The 18,459-nt window shown below is 29.0% G+C and overlaps 2 protein-coding genes across 3 annotated transcripts; one reads left to right on the top strand and one right to left on the bottom strand.

Annotated features, from left to right (window-relative positions):
* Positions 1 to 325: 325 nt before the first annotated feature.
* LOC126843765 (zinc finger protein 271-like) lies at positions 326 to 5,092 on the bottom strand. Its single transcript, XM_050581513.1, has 2 exons — positions 4,843 to 5,092; positions 326 to 2,439 (listed from the first exon to the last, which is right to left on the bottom strand). Exon 2 carries the CDS (start codon positions 2,390 to 2,392, stop codon positions 614 to 616), a length of 1,779 nt encoding a protein of 592 aa, XP_050437470.1. The 5' UTR covers positions 2,393 to 2,439; positions 4,843 to 5,092; the 3' UTR covers positions 326 to 613.
* A 1,166-nt stretch (positions 5,093 to 6,258) lies between these two features.
* On the top strand, positions 6,259 to 17,278 carry LOC126843770 (uncharacterized). 2 transcript variants are annotated; one of them, XM_050581521.1, is made up of 11 exons: positions 6,259 to 6,577; positions 7,842 to 7,908; positions 7,991 to 8,020; positions 8,096 to 8,119; positions 8,911 to 8,961; positions 9,290 to 9,319; positions 9,401 to 9,430; positions 9,564 to 9,614; positions 9,916 to 9,945; positions 16,202 to 16,303; positions 17,017 to 17,278. In XM_050581521.1, the coding sequence occupies exons 2-11, from the start codon at positions 7,848 to 7,850 to the stop codon at positions 17,268 to 17,270; spliced, it is 663 nt and encodes a 220-aa protein (XP_050437478.1). In that variant the 5' UTR covers positions 6,259 to 6,577; positions 7,842 to 7,847; the 3' UTR covers positions 17,271 to 17,278. The 2 variants fall into 2 exon arrangements, with proteins under 2 accessions (XP_050437478.1, XP_050437479.1); XM_050581522.1 differs by lacking the exons at positions 6,259 to 6,577; positions 16,202 to 16,303; positions 17,017 to 17,278 and adding exons at positions 6,690 to 6,973; positions 10,522 to 10,623; positions 10,862 to 11,242.
* Positions 17,279 to 18,459: the final 1,181 nt, after the last annotated feature.

The raw sequence follows: 18,459 nt of genomic DNA, 5'->3' as shown, positions 1-18,459 counted from the left end.
AACACAAAAGACAAGTTTCTTTAGTTCCGAATATAAATAGTCTAAAACTATAATGAAAAAAAATTCTAAAAACAATCATATAATATAGGTTTATACTTCATATCAAGTCATTTTTTAAAACGTTGAAAAAAAATATTATATGTATGGCTCCATGTTTCGCACAATGAAGTGCGTCGGTGCTAGAGTATAAATTATAAATTTCTAATATGTGATACAATATTGTGTAAATAAAACAAAACCATGTATACAATTGCATTAAATGAACCAAACTTAAAAATATAACATTATTTAATATAATGTATTAAACAAACAAAATGTAGGAATTCAGAAAAATGTACAACAAAAAATATTAAATGTCTAAAATATGTTTTTTTACATGTATAAAATACTGAAAAACACATAGACAAAAAAATGTTAATTTTAAAATATAGGTAAAGACTGATGACTGAGAGAGATCTAACTATTCTTCAACATAGACACGTTATTGTCGTGCCGGGTTGAATTTTTGGGCAAAACACTTGAAGCGCACTTTGCATTCGCAAGGCAATCCGTGTTTATGGCTTTCTGCGAGGTAGGATATCACCGCAATAGGTTTTAGGCGCACGTCGCAAACTTAATAGTGTATGTTTTCATGTCCAATGAGGTAGGATTTCTCTGAAAACGATTTAGAGCATACACTACACCTGTATGGCTTCTCTGGGTTATGAACCCGTTTGTGTGTATTAAAGGACGCTTTCGTTGAAAAAGATTTTAAACACACGTCACATTCATAAGGCCTTTCGTTTGTATGGATATGTTTGTGTTTTGCAAGGTAAGAATTTCTATTGAACGACTCGGTATACAAAACATTTGTACATTTGTGTCCAGCCAGGTAGTCTTTTAGGGACAAATATTTTAAGCACTCGGTACACTTTTCTCCGATATGGACACGTTTGTGTTGGATAAGGTGAGAACTTTGTGTGAAATACTGTAGACACACGTCACATTTGTAAGGCTTCTCGCCAGTGTGTATGCTTACGTGCCGCGACAGACCGGATCTCGCCTTAAATGATTTTGGACAAACGTCACATTTGTAAGGCTTTTCATCAGTATGAACAAGTTTGTGTTGGATAAGGTTTGAATATTGTCTAAAACACTTTAGACACACGTCACATTTATATGACTTCTCGCCAGTGTGTAAGCTTACGTGTTGTATCAGACAGAATTTCACCTTAAATGATTTTGAACAAACGGCACATTTGTAAGGCTTTTCATCAGTATGAACAAGTTTGTGTTGGATAAGGTTTGAATATTGTCTAAAACACTTTAGACACACGTCACATTTATATGACTTCTCGCCAGTGTGTAAGCTTACGTGCCGCATCAGACCGGATTTCGTCCTAAATGATTTTGAACAAGCGTCACATTTGTATGGCTTCTCGCCAGTGTGTATGCGTACGTGTTGCATCAGATAGAAATTCGCCCAAAATGATTTTGAACAAACGGCACATTTGTGAGGCTTTTCATTGGTGTGCGTTCGTACGTGGAATACCAGACTGGATTTAAACGCAAACAATTTCAGGCACACAACACATTTGTAGGGTTTTTTACCAGTATGCAGGCGTATGTGTGATGCCAGACTGGATTTTACCGAAAACGATTTTAGGCACACAACACATTTATAGGGCTTTTCGCCGGTATGGACACGTTTGTGTAACCCAAGCCTGTTTTTTAAACTAAAACTCTTGAAACACACGTCACAAGTGTAGGGCTTCTCGCCGGTGTGCACACTTTCGTGGTTTACCAAAATGCATATTGACGAAAAAGATTTCCCGCACACCGCACACGTGTAAGGCTTTTCTCCAGTATGCACTCGTTCGTGTATTGTAAGGTTATGTTTTCGAGTGTATTGTTTTGGACACAAAACACATTTGTATGTCTTCTTTTCAGTAAGGGTACATTTGTGCCCAGCCAGGTAGTCTTTTAGGGACACAATTTTTAAGCACTTAGCACACTTTTCTCCGATATGGCCACGTTTGTGTTGGATAAGGTGAGAACTTAATGCAAAATACCTTAGGCACACTTCACATTTGTAAGGCTTCTCGCCAGTGTGTATGCTTACGTGCCGCATCTGACTGGATCTCGCCTTAAATGATTTTGAACAAACGTCACATTTGTATGGCTTCTCGCCAGTGTGTATGCGTTCGTGTATTACCAGACTAGATTTCCTGGTAAGAGATTTTAAACAAACGCCACACTTGTGTTTTCCTAGTAAACGATTCGCCGTTACAGTTTTGTGGATGGTAATCATATGACGGCGAATTTGCTTTTTGGTATAAAAACTTTTTTTACACAAATCGCATAGGAATGTCTGAAGAACGTTTGAACATTGGTTGGTTACAGTTTGTGCCATTTGATCTGTTTTGTATATTTGTTTTAATGTTATTTTCGGGTACTGCACTGGAACAAACAATATCGTGCCATTCAAATAAAAAGTTTAAAAGATATATTGCAGTTCCCCCCCCCCCCCCCGATTTTATTGATTAAAGGTACATAGGTAAAATATATAGGTACATATATTTTTTTAATTTATTATGCAATATTAATATACACAAAGCCTGAAAATCGAATTTAAGATAGTATTTTTCAGAGCGCTGTTAACTTTTAGAATTTTTAATAGTAAGGTATATCATTGGCCCTATAACAAAACATACAGATCACTGCTGTATGCACTATCTGCTGTATGCAAAAATAATAAAATAACCAACATAGAATTAAATGTACCGGTCAGCAATACTTCTACACAAAAGTCTCCCAAACATGTTAGGGCAAAAAACCGATTTAGCGTTTCTCTCCTTGCTTTTGTAAATATTTACTTTTTTTGATAAATTAGTAATTTTACTATGAACGGTCAACCATAATTTAATATTCTTATCTAAAATATTCAAACAGTACTAGTTTATTGATATATATATTATATTCATAAAGTATTTATCATTATTAATACAAATTGTATTTCTAGGTTTTATAAGGAAAAGGTGTTATGTATGTATTAACGTTATTAGATATTATAAACATACATATATAGTGGAGACTGTCCACTAAACGCGACGAGCGGTCACCGGCACACTGATTGTGAGCATTAACAATTGTGACGTTTTATAAAAAAAACTATTTTGTTATTAATTTTATGCTTTGTGTTCTGTTATATCATCAGTGGCGCCGAAGTCCATGTTCATGCATGCGGTCGCCATACATATACAATTTTCTTTTGGGAATAGGTACCCCGTACAGTATAGTAAAAACCATATTATCTTAAATCGTGGTAAATAGTAATAACAGATTGTAATAGTGATAACTAATTAGTAGGTATACCGCATACCTATGGAATAAGTTGTTTATATTTAGTAGAAAATGTTCTATATTTTCTGTAGATGGAAGGGTGAGTGGGTAGGTGGTTAGGTGACTCGCCATACATATAATTATAGACTTCGGCGCCACTGTATATCATAGTATAACAATAAATATACACAAAACCAAGAATAGCGAATTTAAAATGGCATTTTCCAGAGCTCTGACCACGTTTAGAACTTTAATAGTAAGATAAATCATTTATTTACTTCACTCGATTTAAGAATAATTTGCTGAAGATGTTGACTGGTCGATAGCCAATTTTGGATAATTTATTACCCTGTAGATCCGCCTTGCATAGTATGTCATCGACACGTTCAAATGTTTACACAACTTGAGTTATATTTCTAAAATTTATGGCTACATAATATAAATTATAAGAAGCCTAACGTTTTTCAAGCCACACGATACGTGCCCTGTGAGCATGATTTTCTATTATATTATAATAAATATAATATTAGCACAACTTTTATCAATACTGCTAAACACTATAATATATTGGCTACTCTTCAACTAATGTATAAAAACATATTTTATTATTACGATATAACTATTTTACGAAATATACTTATCTTTTTACTCAATTAAAACTAAAAATAAAAAGCCAGTACAGTTTGGCCGGGACATATTAGGGACAGAGAATATTGCGACGGGGAGGTCACAGGTCTATATGGTTATAATACAACTGAACAAATATTTTCAAATACCTGTTCACTGTTGATTCACTCACACAAAATATGGTTACCTAGAAATTGACTCCGGTCAAAGTGTAATTTCCCCCCTTTTTTGGATGAAGGTTTCCTTCATAAAAAAAAATGTTTATTATAGATTTTTAAAAAAAAACTCTATATGTTATGGCCCCGCATTCTTCCTTATATTTTGGGCCTAGAGGGTACGTTACAGGGTTAAAATGCGTCCATTGGCCAATGCACAAGGTACATTTAAACAAAGAAACATAATATTGTTATGGTTTTTGATTCTTTTTTTGCCCTGCAGTCACGGGAAGAGAGAACAACGGCCAGGAGAGCGGCGACAAAGACCCTTTGTGACAATGGACGGGTAGAGGGAGAGGGGAATTGCAAGCTGCGTTGCTGTGTTGGGGTTCATTAAAAACACCAATACCAATAATATATTTTTGCTTGATATGTGTACAATAAAAGAAACAAATTGGCAGTGCTAGAGGCCAATTTATATATATATATTTTTTTTTTGCATTTCCCTCAATAAAAAAGAAGTTTGGCTACAGTTATTTTTAAGAAAATTGTATACCATTTCTGGTCAATAGAGTAGCAACACTAAGAAATCGGTCAAGCGGCTTAGATGACATCGTGGGCAGCAAAATAAAAACAACATCTTTGTAAGCTAAGGTAATTCATCAATAAGTTATATGATCTACAATTTGTTAATACTTAATAACAATACACAGTAGGTTGTATTATGTTTAAAATTTACCTGGAATCTGACAACCGGTGTCGGTTTGTTCGGAGATTTTTTTACTAATTTCCAATCCGACGTTCCTCCGGCTACAATATTGCTCAAAAGTCACTTAATCTTTATAGCGATTTAAAATAATATAGAGTGTACGGATCGAGATTGATAGTAGTACACTGGAAAATGCAACGACATATTATATACATATTGATTATTTCTGAACATAAGTTCAACATAATATTATACAAAACATGTAAACGACCAACCCAAAGGGCTGCAAACTGCACAATATGCAATATACAACACAATGATAGATTTTGCACAGTTTAAACGTTACCCTGGACCGGTGGGCGGGACTTCCCGGTCGTCTGGCGGACATAATGCACATTAATCAATAATCCTCCCAGTACCTTGTGAAGGGGTGGAATGCAATAAAAACTGATGTCGTTGCACCTTTTCACTTTTGTTGTGTTCAAAATCGAGACACTGCGTTTTTTTTATAAAAATGTCTTCTTTTTATTTGATACTGTGGTAGAATTATTATTGGCTTTGTACGCATAACGCAATAAACTGTAATAACTGCTTATACTGTAATAAAAAAACATAATTTAATTTCACTAGAAAAAGGGTTATAATAAAAGTTTTTTTTTAAACAAAAGTACAATTTTACCTAAAAAAAAAAGTAAAAGTAAAATATTTTAATAACCACTTTTGTTTTCTGTACGGCACTTTTTTTTTATAGGATATTATTAATACATTTTACATATCATACAGAGAAAAAACGTTCTTTTTTTTTTTATTAAATAAATATTAGCTATCAGTTTTAGTTGATAAAGGGCAAAGGCCCAATTTTACAACTTTTAAAAATGCCATTAACGACATTAATTGTCCATAACAGTTATACTCTCAAAGTGCATGTGAATATATAAGTATTAGACAACATTTATACTGTGCAGCACTTTACTGGCAAAAATTCCCAACAATAAACAAATTAAAACGCTTATTAGAAATTCTTAAACTATTTTTTTTCTTTATTTCCCTTTTTAAAGCAGTCCTGGGGATTTAGGCCTGAAACGTAGACCAAATGTAGATCAAGATTCAAGAATGGAACTATAACGTGTACAGTTTTCTCATAAGTCTGCAGTCAACCTTTTATCGCTCTCGGTTATAATAATTCCTGTAGACCTCCGATCACCCCGTCTCCACGTGCCACGGCACCGCTGTACCGGCTTTGCTAGTTCACTATACGGGTTAAACGGGATCAATAAAAACATTATTTTGACCGTGACCGTTGGGCGCAGGGATGCCTGGTCGTCTGGCTGTCTCGGTTTGAATGCACGTTCCCAACAAGTGTTTGTGCACGATGCATTTAAAGTGCGCGTACATTCCACTCGGTATTGTCTCTTCAATTCAGTTTTGAACCGTTGTAATATTTTCTAACAACTATGTGAACCAATCACACACGTGCAATCGTCGAGCCCGCAATATTATAATATTACAGCGCGTTGGTTTTCTTATGAATCTACCGCGCTTGTGCAGTCCCGCCAAGAATTGGCTGCCCGAACGACACTCCAACCGATCAGAAAAGAAAACCGCCAATCGCTTCGTGTAAAATTTGGTTTTTCCGAAATCTTAGTAAAGTGAAAGACCTCCGACAATTCTTAGGGTTGACGTGGGAAGTGTTGAACACAGATTTTACGGGCCGTCGCCCTAGTACCAGCAAGGACAACACCCACATCTCAGTCATCCCATAAAGGTAACTTGTTTATCATGATTAATTTCACTATAGCGTAACAAATGTATTAATTATTAATATTCTAATCATTTCATTGGCGTGAACGGTTTAAATGACGTACAGAATAACGTTTAATAGTTTTTCTAGTTTATTACAAAAAAATACTAAAAAAGAAGTCTGAACTGCTGACGAATATATAGTATACATGTATCAAATCTTACCTAAAACAGCTATGTCAATAAATTAACATAGGCACCCATCGAAATTCGTTCCAATTTTACTGTTTCAGTCGACATAAAATCCTATTGAAAACTTACCAAAAAAATCACTTTTTAAAAGTTTTAACAGTATTTTGCTTATAAATTCATTAACATTTTAACATTTTACTTTTGATATCAGTAAAGAATTTCCACGATTGTAAGTATATTTTTTGTACACTTTGATAAGTTTATTAGTTGGTTATTTCTCAAAAACTTCTCATCATAACTTTATACCCGCGAAACAAAATTAATTAACTTAAAATATAAAACATTATCTGATAAATTTATGAGCGACTTTGTTGTACAGGGCCCACGCTCTTCTTTTTAGGCAAAAATTAAAAAAGAAGTTTAACATTATTTAAAACTGTAGTTAATTTTCGGTTGTTTTCAAAGTAGACATTTTCAACAAAAATGTGCTACAATTGATTGGTAAATTTTTCTTATAGTAAAATTATTTTTTACTTTTTAGTTCACTTTTTTACTATTTTTTAGAAAAGCATATTTATAATAAAGTTTTTTTTTTTATTTATTTATTTTCTTTTTACTTTTAAGGTTTAAATAAAGGCACTATTGGTACTATAGGTATTATTGGAGAATAGATTACTAACTTCATTTTGGAAGATTTGAAAAAAAAACCTGGCATTTTAGTGAAACGACCCCCACATATTTCCAAATTCCAATATTACCACCGGATATTGTATTGTCATCTGAGATGAGTGTCTGTGCAAATTTTAAGCATATTTTCCAACCTGTTAGTGCACGTTATTTTTTTAGGTCTAACAGTTCTATGTTTTATATGGGTTTTTTTGTATTTATTTAGTTGTTTTTTGTAATATTGCTAAATCACATTGATTGTTTCACTAAGAGATACTTATTGTTTTTCCTGAATATGATATTAATCGTCCTAAGTGACTTTGGGCATTAGATGTAATTACCTTCGATGATATTATTTCTATTGTAGAACCTCAGCTTTGCATAAAGCAGTATGAAATAAAACAAAAATTATTGTTAATTATAATTTGCAGATAAAAATGATATTTGTAAATGTTATGATATCATTTGCTTTGGTAAACGTTTGTATAGCTGAAGCGGGTAATTATTTAATTATTATACAAACGTATACAAGAAAGTACAAATTTAAAAAACAAATTCAACAATTCCTTTTTTTTTGTAGATCGGTACACTACGGAGGTTTTCAAAGCAAGTCAGTAAAGATTTTTTTTTTTACTTATTGAATAATTTTTTTAAGTTTTACTATATTTTTAAAATTTATTTACAGACCTACATTTGAAGCAGGCAGAAGGTAAAATATAACTAAAATTGAAATACTAAAATAAAATGTTGTTAATAAGTTAGTGTGAAAATATAAAATGGTTTTTAAATTATAAATTTTAGTTATTATAATCTGTTCAAATTAAAATTGAGTGGGATGATTTTTATACTTAAAGAAGGGCTTTCTATAATTTAATTACTATTCACTCATAATTCACTCTAGGCAGTGACTATTAAACATAACAAGATGAGTAGTGTTCAGTGTAGAGGTAACTGCATGTTATATACTCTTATTCTAAAGGTTTTCTTTAATAATTAAGATTTCATATGAAACATTTTTTTGAAATAAAATAACAATAAAAAAACGATGATTACGATTATGGACCAACAACCTATTACAATTAATAATTACATTACATACAATTACATTTAATAATTTAAATTATGTATCTTTTTTAAAAATAATTTTTCAACATAAGAATATTGACTAAGCCGACAAAATACTGCTGAATGATCCTAAAAATCGAAATAACTAAATTTAATAGGTGTGATGTAGATCTGATTTTTAAGTTAGTTAATAAACACGAGAAGACAAGAGAAGTTTGGACAGGGAGATAAGTGAAGGGGATGAAGAAAATAACCAACTCAATTTGTTCAACAAAAATTAGGATACATTTTACAAATTTTTTTAATAACTTTTGTTGGATCAAAAATAAATAAATAAAAATATTTAATAGTTAATACTAAAGATAAAATAGGCGAAAAGGAATACTGTATATATATATATAAGTTATAACTCAATGCATTATTTGTTTATTTTAGCTCAATTGCCGGCAGTGATTAAAGACGTTGTTCTTGGAAAATATATGACAAGTAATAAAAATTGTATAGTATATAAAATAATAATAACAGCTATCAAGCAACAAATTATCTCGTTGCAAGTTTATCAATGCTATAATTTTTATAATACGTTTTTTGACAAAAAACGCTGGATTTACTTCATTTAACCTCACCTAATCATTATATTTCATTCTAACCGCCACATTCACTTCAACTTACTCATTTTAGTGCCATAGCCCATGCATAAAGTTTACTTTAATCAATAAAAAAAAACATATTATTTGCATTCCTTATTAGAATTTATAACAGAATATAAAAATTAATGTCATTAAATAAAACATTTATATTATGTTAATTTCAGGGGATATAAGTTTAATGTTAACATCACCGGGTAACATTTTTTTGGATATTTTTCTACTTACCGAAATATTTGATATTCATGAAGTATACAATAACTTTATTATAATTTCAGATACCGAAAAAGAAATAGACACAAAATATGGTAAATATTTAGTATTAAATTATTAATATATAATATACTATATGTTATATTGAGAACAATCAAACGCTTACACACAATTAATTTCTATCGTAATGAATGTTGTACATTAAAATATATTTGTTTTACATTTTAGACAAATTAGTGTATCAGATTTTTTTGCAAGACATGATAACTTATACAACGGGTAATTATAAAACTAAACTCTTTTTAATCGAACAACTATTAAATTGGATAATTATTCAATTTTATCTAATTACAATAAATATTCAATTAGAGTTTATAATCCTACATATTGTTTGCATACGGTTTTGATGGTCGACTAAAACTTAGTAAAAGCCCTTAATTCCTACCAGCAGATTTTTGAACATTTTATATTGATTTATTTGTCTAAATATTCTCAATTCTAAGATGACTCATTTTGTACAGTAAAACTAAAAAAACTATATTTTTTAACGGTATAATAATTTGATATATTTTGGTTGCAGATATAGATGTAATTACTGTATTAGACGAAGGTAAAATTACAACCATACACTTTTTTTTTAGGCTTTACTTTGTAATTGGTCAATGTAAAAGTTAAACAGAGTGAACAAAAATTTAATCTTGTAGTAGGCTGTTCTTTAGTCTACATTTGTTGCTTTTGTTTTGTTACCAAGGCATTTTACGAATATTTCAAATCAAGTACAATCTAAATTAGTACAGACCTACTCAACCACAGTATAAACTAGCCCAATAACCGCTCACTGGAACTCATGTTAATAATTTTTTCTGTTCTTGGTTTGGAACATTTTTGGATTTAACGCCAAAGACCTTGAAATTGGTTAAACTATATGTTTTTGGGGGTCGTCGATTTCGAATTAGATATTAGTTTTCAATATTTTTCTAGTCAAAAAAAGAAGCACGTCATGTAGTAAAATACAATTTTAACGGGTTTACTCTACTTTCAAGGGGAAAAGTTAAACAATTAAAATTTTTCCTCAAAAAGTAACTATTACCCACTAACAGTAGGTTGTACAAACAATAAACACATAACAGATCTAAAAATTGAAATGTAACTCACGAGCAACTAATTTTTGTTTTTTTTTTGATAGATATGAAAAGCCAATTAGAAAACTCTAACCTGTCAGATTTGGGAGACGCAAGAAGAAAATTAATTAGTGAAGCTGTAAAAGATTTAATTCGTTCTGAAATAAGTAAGTATGCATATCGCATTTTTTTATTGTTCTTTATATACAATTAATCTAGTTGTATTAATTTCGATTGTTCTAATTTAATTAACTTATAAAAAAAATTATCATTTAATTATTATATTTAAATAATTTTTAAAATACAATACAAATCATAGTCTATGCATTCACTATTACCACAGTAACATAAAGAAATATAGCAACAAATAAGCTAAATTTAGTAATTTTTTTTCATTTGTTTAAGGCGGAGAATTTAGTGAAAAGTTCAAAGACTTTATCAATGTGTGTCGGTTATTATCAGTGTTCAAGGGTATTGAATATACTTCATTCGTATATTTTGCTGAATTCAATAATCAAACTAATGGACAATGTATTATAGAAGATTTAGACAATAATGCATTCTATTACAAAAAATTTGGAAGCGAGATTTGGGAAATGGATGATAAAGGTAATCAACGTCATCTACTGTCTGATCAAGTAAACTCAAATTGACCAGAAGCTTTAAGGACAACTTATTTTAGGGTACTATAATATTGTTGTTTTTTAAATCCTTTTTACACATCTTCTGATATAAAAATTGTCAATAAATTTTGTTGTCTTTAAAAATAAACAGTTTTAATCTGAATTATAAAAACATTTGTTGCTTATGTATTGTACTTATTACATGTTCTTACAAGTAAGGTAGTTTTTAAGTACTCTTCTCCTTATACTTTTAAATATAAATTGTACTCTATTTTTTAATGCTTGGAACATTTTTACTTTCATCCCTTATACGTAATAGATGTATAGACCACGATTTTTAAAATGGCAACATAATATGTTTTTAATTCCATACATTTATGGGCACTAAATTTTAAAATATATTATTGTTTCAATTTTCAGCTATTTGATTGTTAACTAAGACTTTGTAAAGATATTATATTTTCAGTCTTAATGCTAATAATATAGTTTTATTTCTACTGCTGATTTTTATGTCATCATAGAAAAATTACATGATTGTAAGTCTGTAGTCAATTTCTAGGTTGCTAATACAATTTTAAAGATTTTTTTTTTTAATAAATAATAGGTTGATAATATTCTCGCATAGATATAAAATTATAGGGTTTTTGCACAAAGATATTTAATTATAATTTTTGCTACTGCCGTTTTGAATAATCATACAAGCAAATATATTAAATTTTCAATAAAATAAACGTGTAAAAATTACATAGGAAAATTATTTTTAGTGTGTTCCGTGATTGTAATTTTTACACGTGTGCTTTTAGTTGCGTATTTGTTTAATGGCTATAGTATGTTCGTATTGGAACTTAAAAAATTAAAACATAATTAATATAATTTTGTATCCGTTTGATAGCAAAATGGGTGTTCATGAGAAAAAAATGCCGGACTGGCAAATAATAAATGTGTTGATTGTATAAACACTACATACATATAATAATAAAAAAGCAAGACTGTATTTATTAAAACCGAATGTATTACAAAAAAACATTGAATATTAAATGGTGGTTCCACTATATTATATACTAACTTCTTATTATGTTAGTTTCTCAACGAGTCACAAGATTAGGTACCATTTATAGGAACTTCTGTCATGTGCAAAAATGTATAGAACTAGATTAGGTACATTATTCTGTTCTTCTAGACCATTATTTAAGAGGTGGTAATAAAATGCCATCGTAAAATGCTAATAAGTGGTAATAAAATGTTTAATTTGGCTAGCCCTTTAGTGTATTTCCATATTGGCATCGAACTGTTTGATTGTAATGAAATTACATTAGGATTTAATAATTGCTTTGACCCAACTTAACTAACATCTTATGTGTACTGATTTATACTGTACTTAATTCGGTTTTCTCTCTTTGGGCATTTCAAATACGATTTTTTTGCTCATCCGGTCGGAAGATAAGAAGAAACATTTCTAATGACATATAGAATTGTTGGGATAACGTTTAGTAGTTTTGATAATTTATTTTATGTACTAAACTTTCGATAAATTGTAAATATTGTGATTTCACAAATATGTATTTTCCAAGTTTGAATTGTATTATCTCTTTAATTTTTAGGTAGTACAAAGATTGCTTCTGAAAGTACAAAAGCATTAGGAAATTTTACTAATTTTTATTACTACATATTCCCATGACGATTTATAACAGGTACAATAATTTTGTAATAAATTCACTATATTATTCCACATAATATATTATGCTATGTTGTATGCGTTTCATACAACACCAACATATATTTTACGAGTGCTATTTACCTAACCTAACCTAACCCAGAAAAAAGTCTGAAATCACGTCAGTGTATTGTAAATATGAAATCTTACCTAAAACAGCTATGTCGATAAATTAACTTAGACATTAATCGAAATTTCTTCCAATTTTACTGTTTCAGTCGACATAAAAACCTAATCAAAAGTGGCAAAAAAATCACTCTTTAGTATCTAAAGTATTTTCCTTATAATTTCTATTATTTTAATATTTTACTTTTGGCAACAGTAAGCAATTGTAAGTACATTTTTTATACATTTTGTTTAGTTTTATTAGTTATTTATTTCTGAATCCGCTCACCATAACTTTTTTACCCTCAAATAAAATTAATTAAATTGCAAGTCTATATTACAAAAATTGTACGCATAATACAGTTACGCTGTTAACTGTTTTGAAAACATCTTAAATCCAGGAACATAAGTTATGTGAAATAAAAAAAAAATTTGTTGAAGTATCTTAGCTCCGCAGCAGAGCTGATAATTAACCAATAGTCTGATCTAATTTAATCTTTATTTAAGGTTAATTATTATTTTTTTAGATAAAAATTAAATTTTTTTGGTATTTGAATATCGGATGCTTTGGTAATTTGTACACAATGTGGCAAAAATCTATAGGAAAAATTCAATGTTCAACTTTTTTATAAATCAATATGTTAAACAGATTGTCAAACGTGATAGTGATGGTGCAAGTTATTTTTTAAGTCTATTAGATCTATGTTTGAAAATGTTTTTTATTGTATTTATATAGTATTTTTTTAATTGCTAAATCACACATTGATTGTCTCGCTAGAAGATAGTTTGGGCAGTAGATGTAATTAACTAATATGTTATTACCTTTATGTATTGTAGACCCTCGGCTTTACATTAAAAGCTTACATTTAAATGATAATTGAGTATAAAATAAAATAAAATTTATTTTTTATTATTATATTTACAGATAAATATGAATTTTTTTTATTTTATGATATCATTTGCTTTGGTAAACGTTTTTGTAGCTGAACCGGGTAATTATTTAACTATACAAAAGTTCATGAGAAAGTACAAAACATCTAAAAAACAAATTCTACATTTCATTTTTTTTTTTTTTTGTAGATCGATACACTACGGAGGTTTTCAGAGCAAGTTAGTAAAGATTTGTTTTCCTATAGATTAGTTTTAATATATTTATTTAATTTATTTACAGACTTACACTTGAAGCAGGCGGAAGGTAACATCGATATACTAAAATATAATTGTTGTTGATAAGTTTGTGTGAGATTGTAAAGTGATTTTTTAAATTTTAGTTTTTATAATATGTTTAAATCTTAAAATAGAGTGGGGTGTAAAGTACAAGAGTTTTAAACACAATGTAGACGCTCAATTTATTTAAATCAAATTTATTATTATTCTCAATGAATATATTTCTTTCTATAATATAATTACAGTGTTCAGTGAAGTGGTAATCGCTTGAAGCGTTGTATACTCTTACTTTAATTTAATCGAAATAACTAAATTTAATAGGTATGATGTAGATCTGATTTTTAGTTAAGTTAATAAACATAAAAGGACAAGAAAAGTTAGGACTGCCAGCACGCTTAGCAAAGGGTGAGGAATGAAGAAAATCAGCATCTCAATTTGTTCAACAAAAATAAGGATACATTTTAATAACTTTTGATGTATTTCAAATATTCATTAGGTATCACTAAAGATAAAATAAATGAAAAGGATAATATATATATATATATATATATATATATATATATATATATATATTAAAGCTCAACCCGTTATTTGTTTGTTCCAGCTCAACTACCGGCAGTGATTAAAGAAATTGTTCGTGGAGATTTTCTGATAAGTAATTATTATTATATAGTATATAAAATAATAATAGCAACTACAAAGCCACAAATTATCTCGTTGCAAATTTCTCAATGATGTAATTTTACTCAGAATGTAATTTTTCTGGCAAAAAACGCTGGATTTATTTTATTTAAACTCACCATTATCCCATTTAGTTTACTATAATAAATCGAACAACATACTATTTGGCTTCCATCTTATAATTTACAATACCTAGAATACAAAATAAAATCTTATGTCATTAAATAAAACATTTATTTTATGTAAATTTTTAGGGGATGCAAGTTTAATGTTAGCATCGCCGGGTAATAATTTGTTTGGAAATATTTTTACCTAACCTAGTTGTTTGATATTCATAAAGTATAAAATGTATTTATTATAATTTCAGATACAAAAAAAGAAGTAGACACAAAATATGGTAAATATTTAGTAGTAAATATATAATATACTATATATTATATTGAGAACAATCAAAGACTTACATACAATTAATTTCTATCGTAATGACTGTTGTACATTATAATATATTTGTTTTACATTTTAGACAAATTAGTGTACCAGATTTTTTTGCAAGACATGATAACTTATACAACGGGTAATTATAAAACTAAACTCTTTTTTAATCGAACAACTATTAAATTGGATAATTATTCAATTTTATCTAATTACAATAAATATTCAATTAGAGTTTATAATCCTACATATTGTTTGCATACGGTTTTGATGGTCGACTAAAACTTAGTAAAAGCCCTTAATTCCTACCAGCAGATTTTTGAACATTTTATATTGATTTATTTGTCTAAATATTCTCAATTCTAAGATGACTCATTTTGTACAGTAAAACTAAAAAAACTATATTTTTTAACGGTATAATAATTTGATATATTTTGGTTGCAGATATAGATGTAATTACTGTATTAGACGAAGGTAAAATTATAACCATACACTTTTTTTTTTGGTTTTACTTTGTAAATGGCCAATGTATAAGTTAAACAGAGTAAAAAAATATGAAATCTTGTTGGTGGCTGTTCTTTATTTCACATATTTCGATGCTTTTGTCTTGTTATTAAGACATTTTACGAATATTTCAAATCAAGTACAATCTAAATTAGCACAGTCCAACTCAACCAGTACAAACTAGTCCAATAACAGCACACTAAACCTCACACTGATAATTTTTATCTGTGCTTGGTTTGGACCACCAAAGCTTATTCACTTTTTTGGATTTTAATGCAAATGACTTAAAAATTGGTCATCATATATAGTTTTGGGGGTCGCTGATTTCGAATTAGATATTAGTTTTCAATTTTTTTCTAGTCAAAAAAAAGGGACATCATTGTAAAATATAATTTTAACGGGTTTACTCATCTTTCAAGGGGAAACGTTGAAACAATTTTAATTTTTACTCGTAAAGTACCAATTATGCACTAATGCGATGCAAAGTGCAACTAATTTTTGTTTTCTATTATTCGTTAGAAATGAAAGGTCAATTAGAAAACTTCAACCTATCAGATTTGGGAGATGCAAGAAGAAAATTAACTAGTGAAACTGTAAAAAATTTAATTCGTTCTGTAATAAGTAAGTATGCATATTGCGTTTTTTTATTTTTTTTTATACACAATTAATCTAGTTGTATTGATTTCAATTGTTCTAATTTAATTAACTTATAAAATAAATTATCATTTAATTATTATATTTAAACAACTATTAAAATACAATACAAATTATAGTTTAGACATTCACTATTACCCCAATAACATAAAAAAATATAGCAACAAATAAGCTATTATTTTTTACAAATGTGTACACAATTAATCTCTTATTGTATTAATTTCGATTGTTGTAATTTAATTAACTTTTAACAAAATTTTTATTGAATTATTATATTAAAATACAAAATATATATATATAATTTAGGTACAGACATTAATTCTTAGCACAGGAACACACTGTTTATTTTTTTTTTTTTATAATAAATCTCAAACAACGTGGATAATGAACTAGACTTTTCCTATAATACAATCATTAGTAATATTAATATTACACTTTGTTATTTCAATTTATATTGAACATGGTAGAATTTCTTTACGACGACAATGTTTTTCTTAGTATAAAATCTTCTTAATTTAGTTTTTTTTTTTGCAATTTTGATTAAAAAAAAATCGGTGATGATATACAGTATTTTCAGCTGTGTATCACTCTGTACATTCTATTACTTTTCTATATTAATAAAGGAATGAAGCATTAAATTAACTAAGTTTGGTCACTTTTGTATTTGTTCTTTGTTTAAGGAGGAGAACTTAGTGAGGAGTTTAAAGCTTTTGTCGATGTGTGTCGTTTAATAGCAGTGTTTAGGGCTATTGAAGAACCAACTTCGGTCATAGAAGCTGCTGATTTCTGTGAAGGAACTCGAGGACGATGTATTATAGAACCTTTAGACAATGATTCAGCATTCTATTACAAACAAATTGGAGACGAGATTTGGGAAATTGATAATAATGATACTAAACTTCATCTACTCGCCGATCAAGTAAAAAAAAATTGACCAGAAAATATAAGGACAACTTATTTTAGGGTACTATATTATTATTGTTGTATATAAATTATTTGTGCACCACTTCTAATATGAAAATTGTCGATAAATTTTGTTGTCCTTAAAAATAAACAGTTTTAATCTCGATTATAAAAACATTTGTTGCTTATGTGTTGTATTTATTACATATCAACCACTTCGGTAATGTATTGGCTTGAAAAAACGTTTACATATAAGTACAGTTCAGGGTACAAAAATTATTCCTGCATATTTTTAGTAGAAACGCATTTCGGTTTCAAGTTATTTTCCAACGTTTTATTGTGTGCTATTATTTCAAGTTTTGAAAATTGTTTTCGTGGTCGAGTATTGATTTAGAGAAGATATGTTTACTCATATGCTATTCGCATCGACGCGAAACTGAAAAACGAAGACACTGAAAACAATGGAAAATAACTGTATGTTTTTGCACACAATACTTCAAGGTATTTTTTATACTAACGCATTTAACAGTGCGAAAAATCTGGCCGCATAGACCGTTTTAAGTTTTTTTATGTGTATTATTATTACACATGTGTACCTTTGGAAAACTGTAAAAAAAAATCACATATAATATCTTATGGTGTTCAACTAAAAAATCGGCCCCGTAAAAGACAACCGCACAGTTGATCAAAAATATAAATGTTTGAGTTTAATTAATTGAAACAAGAAACTAAACTTAAAAAGTAATTCTCAATTTTATCTGGCTTTTTAGTCTTAAACGTAAAAAAACAGACCACATGCAATACCCTCAAGTTTTAAAAGTCTTCTGGAATAAAATAAAAAAATAAAAAGTTGAACAGTCTCAAAAAAAAAACCTACAAAGTAAAAAATTAAAAATAGTTGACATTTTAACCTTACCACCGCGCCACCGACATCACCGCCGCTGCTGATGTATTATCATTTATCAAGAACAGTTTAACCTATTGAAAACTTAATTTTCTTTTGTAACAATAAACATATTTTGGAATAATATAATATATATATTAAATATATGCCAAAGCCAACCATGTTCAAACGCCGCTAGAATGTCATTTTTTGGGTAAAATTGCCCTCAATTAAATTTTACTTATCCCATTCCTGTTATAATACAGAAACAAATCTGTTTATGTAGTGCAATATTGTACAATGTATAATTGACAATACTTTCATACAAGCAGTACAG

This window comes from Adelges cooleyi, unplaced genomic scaffold (genome assembly GCF_023614345.1).
Source record: "Adelges cooleyi isolate 19-005CV unplaced genomic scaffold, UGA_ACOO_1.1 ACOO_flye_CR_arks_rails_tigmint_CR_PRNA_574, whole genome shotgun sequence".
NCBI classification, from domain to species: domain Eukaryota; kingdom Metazoa; phylum Arthropoda; class Insecta; order Hemiptera; family Adelgidae; genus Adelges; species Adelges cooleyi.
The sequence above is the reverse complement of the archived record's forward strand: the minus strand, read 5'-3'. Positions and strand labels throughout refer to the sequence as shown.